This window comes from Ischnura elegans, chromosome 3 (assembly GCF_921293095.1).
Source record: "Ischnura elegans chromosome 3, ioIscEleg1.1, whole genome shotgun sequence".
NCBI lineage: Eukaryota > Metazoa > Arthropoda > Insecta > Odonata > Coenagrionidae > Ischnura > Ischnura elegans.
The window spans coordinates 104,378,039-104,390,194 of record NC_060248.1 but is presented as its reverse complement, the minus strand read 5'-3'; the positions used below and the strand labels follow the sequence as shown (position 1 = coordinate 104,390,194).

Genomic DNA, 12,156 nt, shown 5'->3' with positions numbered 1-12,156 from the left:
GAGGGTCTGAAGGCAGTTTTACACAGGGCACAGATATGCACAGGTTAGCATTGCATTGTTAGAACTGCATTAATTTCTAAAATGGCGTGGAATTGTGCGAATGCATGAACGATATTAGAACAGGGGCTATTTTGCAGTCTCGCATCCACGCATTCTCGCATGTGTTCTAGCAATTCACTGCATTACACAACGCAATTTTGATTGCGCCTTCACACGTTCGTCAGATTGCACAATTCCGTGTACCGTGTAAAATGGCCTTAACAACTTAAGACTACCTTCACCTAACTTATCCATGTTTTCAAAGAGTCTATGCTTATGCTGCAGTAAATTTTTTTAACGTTCTGAAGGGTGATTTATGGAAATGCAAAAAATAAGCATTTTCAAGTCAAAATTATATAAATATCAATGCAATTATCAATGTAACACCAATGTTCAATTTATTTCAGGGCCAATTGAAATTCTTATTGCACTATTTCATGATATAACCTATTTTATAATCTGTGTTTGCTTCTGTATGCATATATTATTTGATCTATTTCTGTAAAATTTTAGTTACATACTGTACTCAGCTATGTCGACCATAGCATCCCCTAAATTGTAAATCAGGATTGATTATAAGAATACTTGGAAAATGCAATGAAAAAGTAAAATAATGATATTTTATTCTCACATGAGACCCCATTTCATTTATGTCGCTGGTGCCTGGGACCTGTATGAAAAAGGAATATTTTTTCCCAATATAGACAGAATTCAGAGGCGAGCAGCAAGATTTGTTAAAAATTGCTATGATAAATGTAATGTATGATAATTAATGATTAAATCTCATTGGCCATCATTCGCACCCATGATGTACAAGGCAGTCTGGGAAACCGGCTTGGCTGGGGGAGTTAATGTGCTCTCACGCACTAAGGTTCTCTCTCTCATTTTTGTAACCGATTCCCCATAATGCTGTGTATGTTACAATAAACGAAGTAGTATAACTGAATTAACTAGGAATTTAGAATGAGTTGAGTTCATGGGAAGTCTATCAATCATTTCTAACGTATCAGCTCTGTAGGGAATGATTTTGTAGGCTTTTGGCTCTACTCTGCTCTCACAATCAGAGGTGGCAACTTCGGGGTTTTTCTTTTGTAATTTCTTCCCACTAAAGAAATTTCATGATTATGTCTTGCAAACAATTTTTTAGCACAGTCAACAAATGATGATTAACACAGTAAGATACAGTAACATATCCATTTTTTTCTATATTATAAGATGGTATATGTGTTTTGATAAAGGGTTCGAATAACCATATCCTCAGCTCAAGATGATCGTTTGATTTCAAATACAGATGCCAATCTCTGATGATTTTTATGTAGGAAACAGCATCCTTTTCATCCTCCTTATAGGAAACAATATTCATATACTGAAGCATACCTCTTGTATCTCCTAAGTTAATTGATTAGGTCTTGGTGATGTTATGTTGGCAGCCTGCGCGCTGTGAGTAGTGTTATGTTGGCAGCCTGCGCGCTGTGAGTCATGTGGGCAGCCTGCGCGCTGCCGAGTGTTACGTCCGGGCAGAGTGCTGTTCGGGCGGTTGACGAGTTGAGAGAGGTCGCAGTCTTTCGTTACTCATGTCTGTGAGACCCAAAGTGAAATAAAGTCTAAAAGCCAAAGAGTAAGATTGTTCTTCTTGTAGACAGCTTCCTTCGACATAATATCTGGCGACGAGGAAAACTGGCGAACGTGTGCTATCTTTCAACAGTAATATCCATGTTAAGAGAGCGTTTTGTAATTGAGGTTCTTTAGTCATGTCGAAACCTCCTATATTTGAACCCGGAATCGAGGACTTTGATTCCTTCGTGGAAAGACTTGAGTTATTCTTTCTCATAAATGGCACCGAAGACAGACTCAAGAAAGGTCATTTCTGTGTGAATCTGATTCCGGGCGTTTATGCGGAGTTAAAAATTTTATTAGCTCCAGTAGATTTCGCTAAGGCTACATATGATCAGTGTGTGCAGGCTTTGAGTACTAGGTATAAAAAGATAAGTAAGGTTATACCTGAGCGTTACAAGTTCAATTCTCGTAAGCAACAATCAGGGGAATCCTTACAAGACTACGTTTCTGAGATCAAGCGTTTATCAACGAAGTGCAACTATGGCTCGTTCCTGGATCAAGCATTGCGTGACAGGCTGGTGTCGGGTCTACGGAACACGTCTATGGTGAGTCGTCTATTATCAGAGAAGGACACAATGTCATTCGACGAGGCTTGCAGTATTATTTTCGAGATGGAAGCGGTAGAGCAGTCAACATTGGTGATGGCCGGTTCGAGTTCTGACTCTTTTATGGTTTCCTCCAAGTCTGAGGGTTCGCCTTCATTTGAACGTGTTGCCGCGAGGAAGAGTTTTCGTTCTCCCGTGAGGTCGACGTCATACCAGTCGAGGAGGGGGTCATCGCCGAGGCGAGGGTCTCCATTCCGGGGGCGTTCGCCATCACCTAGTCAACGCTCGGAAGGAGGTCAGAAGAAGAGGTGCCGGTATTGCTATTCCAGACATACTCCAGATAAGTGTCCAGCTAATAAGTGGTTGTGTTACAATTGTGAATGTCAAGGTCATACAGCTGAATTCTGTGGCAAGCAACAAGTGAATTTTGTTGTTACTGGAGTCAATGTATCTGTGAATGTGTTAAAGTCTCAGTCTGATTCATTATTTGTGAATATTGTTATTAACGGTAAATCTGTGCGGTTCCTTGTTGATACTGGGAGCTCTATTTCGATTTTGAGTTATGATGTTGCAAAGGAATTGCAGTTATTGTTGAAAATTTTGCCCTACTATGGTACTATAAAAGGTGTTGGGAATCACTTATTAGATGTGATTGGAAAGTGTGAGGTTAGTATTTGTTACGGCAAGTTGAGTACAATATTTTCCGCTATAATTATAAGAAATGTATCATGTCCTGCTATACTGGGTCGCGATTGGCTGTCAGTATTAGCACCAAATTGGGGTATTACGTTATTACCTCATTTGTATAATGAGGGTGAGGTTGGTCTAATAAGTAGACAGGAAACTTGTATGTCCGTTCGGTCTAGCATAGAAGAGTACGTTCAGTCCTTGTCAGTGAAATTTCCTAAAGTATTTTCTAAACAGAGTAATGATAAACCAATTGAAAATATTAAGGTTAATCTAAATTTGAAAGAAAATGTTCCTCCTGTTTTTCATAAAGCATATACGGTTCCTTATGCATTGAGAAATGAAGTAGGCCTTGACTTAGATAGATTAGAGTCTAAAGGCATAATTACTAAGGTGAAAACGTCTGATTGGGCAAGCCCTTTGGTTCTTGTTCCTAAAGGTAATGGAAAGATAAGATTGTGTGCCGATTTCAAGGCAACTTTGAATAAGTTTTTGAAGGTGGATCAACACCCTATGCCTATACCTGAGGATATTTTTAATCAGTTTACTGGCTGTACGGTGTTTTGTAGGCTAGACTTAACTGAGGCTTACTTGCAATTAGAAGTGCATGAAGCTAGTAAGGATTTTCTAGTTGTTAACACAATACGAGGTTTGTACAGATTTAATCGTTTGTGTTTTGGACTGTCTCCTGCATGTGCAATTTTTCAGTCTGTTATTGACTCCATTTTAGTAGGAATTGATCATGTGGCACCATACTTAGATGATATTTTAATTGGTGGTAAAGATCTGGCTACTTGTAAGGAAGTTTTGAATAAGGTCATGATAAGATTAGAAGAATATAATGTCAAACTGAACGTACAGAAATCTGAATTTTTTGTCAACTCTCTATTGTTTTTGGGTTTTGAGCTGTCAGGTAAGGGTAAAGTTCCTTCTGCCACCAAGATTGAGAAAATTTTGTCAATGCCACCACCTGAGAATTCGACACAGTTAAAAGCCTTTGTTTCTATGTTCAATTACTACAGAAATTTTGTTCACATGTGTCCTGACATTTTGGAACCATTCCATAAACTTATGAGGAAAGATGAACCATGGGTATGGTCTTCGGAGTGTATGATTGCCTTTTCCAAATGTAAAACAGCTTTATCTGAAGCTTCTATGCTTGTTCTGTATGATCCAAGCAAAGAGTTAATTTTGTCGGTGGATTCCAGCTCCTTTGGGGTTGGTGCCATCCTAAGTCAAATTGAAAATGGTGAGGAGCGGCCTATTGCTTTTGAATCAGCTACCTTAAATCAGTCCCAGAGGAACTATTCTCAGTTAGATAAGGAAGCATTGGCGATAATTTTTGGTGTAAAAAAATTTCATAAGTATTTGTGGGGGAGGAAATTTACAATTTTCAGTGATCACTTGCCACTGAAAACAATTTTTGGGGATCAAAAAAAAATTCCAGTTATGGCTTCTTCTCGATTAATAAGATGGGCTACCACTTTATCGGCTTATAACTACTCTCTGGTACATAAAAAAGGAACTTTGATTCCTCATGCAGATGTATTGTCGCGTTTACCATCTTCAGATAGCATAAATGATAAGGAAGTGTTGTTTACATACTTGTCCACTCCCATGTTAGATTTAGATGAAGTGAGTGAGCACACTCGCAATGATAAGTTGATGAGCAGAGTCTTGGAGTATGTTTTAAAAGGTTTTCCAAATTCTTGTGCAGATGAATTGAAGGTTTATGAACGAAATAAGTGCGCCTTATCTGTAAGTAACAATTGTTTATTTTTTGGTGACCGAATTATTGTGCCTAAGAGTTTAAGACAGAAAGTATTAGAGATAATGCATTTTAATCATGCGGGTGTTGTACGATCCAAATTATTGGCACGTTCATATGTGTGGTGGCCTGGATTAGATAATGATATTTATAACAAAATAGCAACCTGTGACATTTGTCAGTCAACAAGGAATAGAGCAAATAACAAGTACCGTCAATCGTGGCCATTGGCTCATTTTCCTTGGGAAAGGGTTCATGTGGATCTATTTGATTTTTGTGGAAATAAATATTTGATAGTGTGTGATGCATATTCGAAATGGATCGAATGCTTTATTTTGAGGTATAGGTGTGATTTCAATGCGGTATTGTCCAAGTTGGCTGAAGTTTTTTCAAGATTTTCCTTTCCAAAGACTATTGTATGTGATAATGGACCACCATTCAGTTCTCATTGCATGAAGAATTTTTGCTACAATAAGGGGATTAAACTGATTTTCACTCCTCCATATTCTCCTCAATCAAATGGGCTGGCTGAGCGTAGTGTCCAGACCTTCAAAAATTTGTTATCAAAATTTCATTTACAAAGGAGACACAAAACGAATTGCGGAGGTCTGGACGAGTCATAAGGAAACCGAATAGGTATTCCGACTCGAACCTTGCTTAAATTTGTATTAGCTTGAATCTGGGATATGCCCATTATTATTGTAGTAATGTCTTTTGTTAAGTATTCGGTGTTAAGTCATTTCTTATCTAGTCAGTCTGTTAAAATATAAACCAATCTTGTCATTTGTTTTATTGTATCTTTTGTCAGGTCGACAGTTATCATGTCGATTGTCATTTTGCTATTGTTTTATTATTTGTCAACTAAGAGGGGAGAGTAGTGTTATGTTGGCAGCCTGCGCGCTGTGAGTAGTGTTATGTTGGCAGCCTGCACGCTGTGAGTCATGTGGGCAGCCTGCGCGCTGCCGAGTGTTACGTCCGGGCAGAGTGCTGTTCGGGCGGTTGACAAGTTGAGAGAGGTCGCAGTCTTTCGTTACTCATGTCTGTGAGACCCAAAGTGAAATAAAGTCTAAAAGCCAAAGAGTAAGATTGTTCTTCTTGTAGACAGCTTCCTTCGACATAATATGCATCCGACACCCGACATAATAGGTGACACATTCTTGAATTTTAGCATTTTAGAATAACCTGTCAGTCTTTCATGCATCAAAGGATAGTGCGTACTAAGTAACAGTTTTTTCCCTGAAATTTTCGATTACACATACTTAACTTCAGGGATACTGCAACCATTGAAATTAAATAATAGCAATAATATTTAAGTCCAACTACTAGCACCCTATTCCATCGATCAACTTCAAATAAATCAGCCGGTAGCAAATTGACTCTAATAGAGGCAAGGACAATAAAACCAAAATCTTCACATATATTCACAACACTAAATCACAAAATGCACCAACTCAAATTAACCATTGAAGAATGTACAATGAAGCACACATACAATGGCATATCGATAAGAGTTAACATGCCATCTGTTTAGAAAATTAAGAAAAAAATCCGAAACAGAGAATGCACTCACCAGCATTAAATTTTTCCACCATTTGAGGAAGTAAGCTGGGCCACTTATCAGGAAAGTCATGACGTCCAATCAGCGAGACAGCGTCGCTCAGTTGCCTTTGTATTGATTCTGGCGACTTAAGCATCAAGTCAACGATGAGAGCTTTAATTGCTTCTCTATCTGAAGAATGGATGCGATCTTCTCCTTCTTCTTTATTCTGCCAGGGTTAGCAAATTTTGTTTCAAAGTTAGAGATGAAGAGAAAACAAAGTATCTACGATCATTCACCACCGCAATAATAACCCTCGTTCTGAGGGCATAAATAGAGATTATTAGTTCATTAATCAGATAGGCTTAGACCATAATTAGGATTTAATACACATCGAGACCCATCCCTTATTCACGAGGCATGAACTGAAACCATGACATGAAAGGAACTTCAGTTTCAATTCGATCCAGTGAAAAGGCGCATAATTTTATCTGATATACGAGACGTAATATAGGTTATATAATGAATAAACGTAATAAAGACGTAATATGATAAATCTTTGAACTTCAATCCGTAACCATTAACGTTTGACGAAGAAAACGCCAAACGGAAAATGTAATAATTGGAAGATATATTCAATAGAGAGAGGTAAGAACGACATACTATTTCCCAATTTCTCTTGACGAAATTCTTGAAAGCTACAGCACCGGAGAGTCGTATGTTCAAGGGTAAATCTTCTTTTCCCACCAAATGTAACAGCAATAACGGGAAGTTTTGGGTGATTTCTATGGACTCGAGGAATTTTTCCGCTGCAAAAGATAGGGATTTAAGCCGATAAAATGGTAAGGATGACATTAAAGTAAAATAAATACTAGCCATTTTAAGGTTAATTGACTCTTACCAGGCTTCCTCACGTTAATTTCCGGAGAAAGGGTCTGCTGTAGGTACCCGGCTAGAGTTTGCAAATTACCGTCATTGAGTTCCATGCTTCCTGGGGCTAAATGAGAATAATGACAACATGCAACTTAGCTAACGACAAAACATTCTTAAACGAATGTTATGGATAACTTAAGAAGTATTTATAATTATTTACGTCAAACTTCAAAGGATTACGTTTACCGCCACTAAACTTCAACTAGTCTCCGAATCAAAATTTCCACCACAGGCGAACTTAACGTTTAAATATTCCAGAGCCACCTATCAATAAAATTTAACATCAACCTCGAGACGTCCGTAATCGGCTGTCTTTTCTTTCCCTGATTCCTGCGAAAGAACTTACGTGAGAAGCAGGTAAGAAACGACGACTGGTTAGTTTTAATAGTATTATAATGTTTTTGTGGCCTATTTCTATCTCCACGAAGTGTTCATTGTATTGTAATCTCAATCCAAGTAGTTCAGCGTGTTAATCAATTACGCGATGGCAAATGAAGGGCAGTTAATATTTCTTACATAAGGGCATTTTCTTATTGTCTTTGTGGACGTTTATGCGTTATTTATGTAATTTTTTTACTTTAGATATTATTTAATGCGTGTTTTTTTGTGATTAATTGTAATCGTTTTCGATTGATTGTCATAGGTAACAATACAATCAGGATGGCGAACCGTCTCCTTAGTCTATGCGCCAGAAACTTTCAGAAGATTCAAAAAGCAGGAATCCATGACCGAGCCAAGATTGGAAATAGAGAAATTGTAGGTTTCGGATATAATGGCCAAGCAAATTATATGGACAGAGCGGATTTCCCCCTTCCAGCCATCCGGTTCAGGGAGAACACTCCCGACATTCAGGTATGGCGAAGTGCGAAAGATTCGTTACCAGAATTTTTAAGAAAAGTATTAATGTTATTCCCCAATTGTAGGCCTTGAGGGAAAAAGAGAAGGGCGATTGGAAGAAATTGACGATTGAGGAGAAAAAAGCCTTGTACAGGTAAGTTGTATTTGTAACCCATATGTACATTTAAGCAATGCCGGTTACTTTTTTTTGCGGTGTCCAATGAATTTGTAACCTTGCTTTCAGGGCATCATTTTGTCAAACTTTTGCGGAAATGAAAGCTCCTACAGGGGAGTGGAAGTCTACGATTGGGATTGCCCTTATCATGGTTTCTCTTGGCTTGTGGTCATACATGGGAATGAAGAAATTTGGTAAGTAGGTAACTGATATAAGAAAGGTTTCATTAATAGATTGGGTCGTTACTAATTCGGTCTCGTATTTGCAGTGTATAAGGCTCTACCTGGAACATTCACCGAAGATGAGAAAGAAGCTCAGCTTAAGAGGATGGTAGACTTAAATGTTAGTCCATTTTATGGTGTTGCTTCTAAGTGGGATTACGAAAATAACAAGTGGAAGGAATAAATATTCCTTCTGAGTGAATGGGTAAATAGAGGATAGTCTCCTGAGATACAGGTTTCCAGTAGACTTTATAATTGATCACCTGCAGCATGAATGTCCACTTGTAATGCAGTGAACCTCTAATTGCGAAATACTGGGGAAGATAAAGTGACTTGTGCCAATGGTTTTAATTCTTTCTCGGGGAAATGGAGATTGCTTTAAGCAATTTCTGTTTGCGTTTAAATTGCCTACATGTATTATTGTTATTTAAGTTTCTATTTAAGTGTAAATTACTTGTTCAGAAGTGCATTCCCTCTTGTAAAGTATGTTATGAGTCCATGGCGTTCGTTTGCATTGTAAATTCAAGGTTCACATTTGTTGTCTTCTTTCATCAAATTGGCATTGCTTTAAGGATGTAGTGGTGCATGCAAGTGAGTAAATAAATTTGTTAATAAAGGATTCAAAACAAGAGACGCTTCATTAAATGGCATAAAATATAGTGCTAACATAATACACTGGTTTACAACATATTTCAAGAGAATTCTGTGTTGTCTCCTTGTACAGAAACAGTTTCCAGCTAGTAAGAAAGAAAGTGTAATGACTCAAGGAATGATTGAGTTAGTGGGATGTAGAAATTGGCAATTAATGCTGTATTCACCTCTTGCCCATGGTTCTTTCAGTTCAGTTAAATCAGAACTGTTATAACCTTAGTGCCTTAATAATCAGTTTTTTTCCTTCTTTGATAAGGTTACATTCATGCTCACCAATTTATCAAATAATGATGTTTAGTATGATCAGTTCCATGGAAGATATCATTCACCTTGCATTGTAAACTTGTGTAGTGTTTTAACCACACATGATGATTACTTACGAACTTATGGTTATGCAAGTCTCAAAGATTTTTGCATGGGTTCCATGTGTATATGAGCACCCTACCCTGTATTAATTATATTTAGGCAAGTGTCATTGCTAACAAAATTTTGCTTATAGATATTGCATATTTCTTATCTTTGGATTTCCTTATTAAATTTTACATTTTACTCTTTATTGTGTTTTCAAGGCTACTTCTGCCACCCTAAGAGATCATGTGTGACTGCCTTGGCACACACTGCACCTTGCTTGTGGCTACACAAGAGCACCATGTAATTAACCCATTTAAAAATTCACTATCAGTATCTATCGCCCAAGGTCTATCCATTGTGAGAGAGCTTATATCATATTAAATCTTTTTTAAATAAATCTTTGTTAAATATCTTCAACTGAATGCAAGGAGCTGTGCAGCTATACCCTATAAATATGTGATATATTTTATAAGAATAGAATTCAAGTTGTTTAGAAGAAACCCTTAAACTAGTAAAGAGACTAAATTTTACTAGACCCTTTATATAGAGAGAAAATGTGAGTCTTAGGACTTAAACTCAAAATGGATCAGCAACAGGAATCAAAGAGGCTTACCAGCTTCTGGTTTGTCTAACGAACATTTTAGTCTTATTAAAATACCATTCAATGAAAGAGAGCTCTTGTCTCTTTTCATTGAATGGTTCAAAATTTTACTTTGCTTCCACCAATTAAATCTAACCTCGATAGCTTACCAAATTCTCCAATTTTGTGCTGAATGTCTACTACAGGAGTGAAAAACTTAGTGTAGTATTTAGCATTTCAATAGTACACCAAGGTCACATTTTAACTAAATTGCTATCATAATGCAAATCTATTCAGTGCCATCAGCCCTGGTTTACAAACACCACACCTGAATGATACAGGAGTGTGATCACTTGACAGTTGCCTTCACAGGAGCATTGGACTACTTCATCATGAAGTTGCTAATGCTTGGAAACTAGTAGCCCAATTAGGAAACTATTGCGAGACAATCGTGCATCTATGTAATGCAGCAGTTGCCTCCTGGCAACTTGTGCATGAAATGACTGGATGGTGCAATGTTTGACTGTAATTTCTGACGTCACACAGTGGTTTAATGTACCGTTGTCAATCACTTTCCCCAATGAGGGAATAAACCAAAGCACATCACACAGCCAGAAATGCTGAATTCTTGGAAATTGTAGCTTTAGAAGGATTCCTTTCTCTTAGTCTGTCCTGATATCAGAATAATAATATCCATTAAAGATTTTATTCTCTTAGAGCTTAGATTCTCTCATGGAATACCCTCCAGGTACACCCACATGAGTTAGGCCAGGCTTCACGAATTTCATTTTCATCCATGGTTGGATACCAGAGAATTGTCATGGCAGAATGCTTATATGTAGTGGAATCCAGTAGAAATGGAGTCACACTGTGTATCAGGCAATGAGATTGTTCTCTCGCTACATTACTGGGTTGATATCTCTTCTAGGATCATAGACGTTTTTGAGAAACTTAAAAACTTTGAAAGGTAAGAACACATGACAGTAGGTATATGGTAAGGTGAGCGTAAATCACAACTAAGTGAGGTAGGCTACTTGGTAAAAATTTTTGCCTGATCACAGACACTCGTTGCCACCCAGTTAATTCTGATGGTATTTACCAACCATGCAGGTGAGGGAATGGTGGGTAAGACGAAAGGGCACCTAGGTAAAGATCAGGCCATTACATGTTATTGAATGAACAGCAAAAGCTTTGTAGATAATCCACGTAAAGAATTCAGAGATATATGGAACCATTGTGGAATAATGCGTCCTTTTCCACACTCATAACCACAATAATTTTGTGCACTAAGGCATTAAAGGTCAAGATAATACATCTGGTAAGTGCAAGATGTATAACCAGCAACAATCATAAATGATTCACCCCCTCAACTCTTAGGAAACAACCCAGTATCTTAAAATTTGATTTATTCAACAAAAATTTAGTAGCCCTGATGTAGATATCTGATAGATTGTATAATACTGTACCTGAGGAGCCCTCTCCACAGCACAGGAAGGGGTGTTGAAGGAACTTAAAAACCTTCAATCACTTCAATATTTGAAAATGAAGTACAAAGTCAAAACACTACAACCTGCAATATAGTGCACATCTTTTGCATCTCGACCCTTAGGATAGTTTAAGATGTGACATTGCTTCATATCAAATCAAAATACCTTTTATATCTCTCATAAATAATTTTATAATAAGAATTTTAAGGTACCTAAAGCTGTCTCAAAGCGATGAAATTGGTCAATGTCAAAATCATTTATGTTAAATCCACAAGGTTTTTTGATTGGTCACCATTGAGGCTTGACACACATTTGCTTTTTATCGCTACTAAACATTCAATTCAAGCCTCAGTTTTTAAACTTCCTCCATATGCAGATCTTACTTTTTTTTAAAGGTTCAAAACTCAGCAAAATATTTCCAACCCAGACTGATTCTAGATGCACATTACCTTTAATATAAGCATCTTTTTCAGATATGAAGGTGCAAAAATCAATAAACTTAATATAATCATCAATACATGTAACGTCAAAAGTGATTATCAACAATAGGAAAAAAACAATGATCATTATAAATTAAGTCAGCAGCTTCTATTTAGTTGATTACCTAGATACATTAATTTGTTCAGCATAATTAACAAGAAAACTTTCTCCGTGAAAATGAACATTTAAAATGGGTAAGAATGAGAACCACTAGAGATGGGCAGTACAGTGAAATACAATCAAAGGAA

General features: G+C 37.2%; 2 protein-coding genes across 4 annotated transcripts in view; one reads left to right on the top strand and one right to left on the bottom strand.

Annotated features, from left to right (window-relative positions):
* The window catches only part of LOC124156296 (exportin-2), a 48,297-nt gene extending 40,913 nt beyond the window's left edge, over window positions 1-7,384 (bottom strand). Inside the window, exons 1-4 of one of the 3 annotated variants that reach the window (XM_046530759.1) lie at window positions 7,307-7,384; window positions 7,095-7,190; window positions 6,857-7,002; window positions 6,227-6,422 (exon numbers count right to left, since the gene is read on the bottom strand). In XM_046530759.1, the coding sequence (XP_046386715.1) occupies window positions 6,227-6,422; window positions 6,857-7,002; window positions 7,095-7,179 (427 nt within the window). In that variant the 5' untranslated portion in view covers window positions 7,180-7,190; window positions 7,307-7,384. Of the gene's footprint in view, window positions 1-6,226; window positions 6,423-6,856; window positions 7,003-7,094; window positions 7,191-7,286 lie in introns of all 3 variants that reach the window. The other 2 variants (XM_046530758.1, XM_046530757.1) reach the window with 2 other exon arrangements.
* A 15-nt stretch (window positions 7,385-7,399) lies between these two features.
* On the top strand, window positions 7,400-8,988 carry LOC124156297. The gene is made up of 5 exons (XM_046530760.1): window positions 7,400-7,483; window positions 7,770-7,978; window positions 8,050-8,117; window positions 8,208-8,332; window positions 8,407-8,988. The coding sequence occupies exons 2-5, from the start codon at window positions 7,787-7,789 to the stop codon at window positions 8,541-8,543; spliced, it is 522 nt and encodes a 173-aa protein (XP_046386716.1). The 5' UTR covers window positions 7,400-7,483; window positions 7,770-7,786; the 3' UTR covers window positions 8,544-8,988.
* Window positions 8,989-12,156: the final 3,168 nt, after the last annotated feature.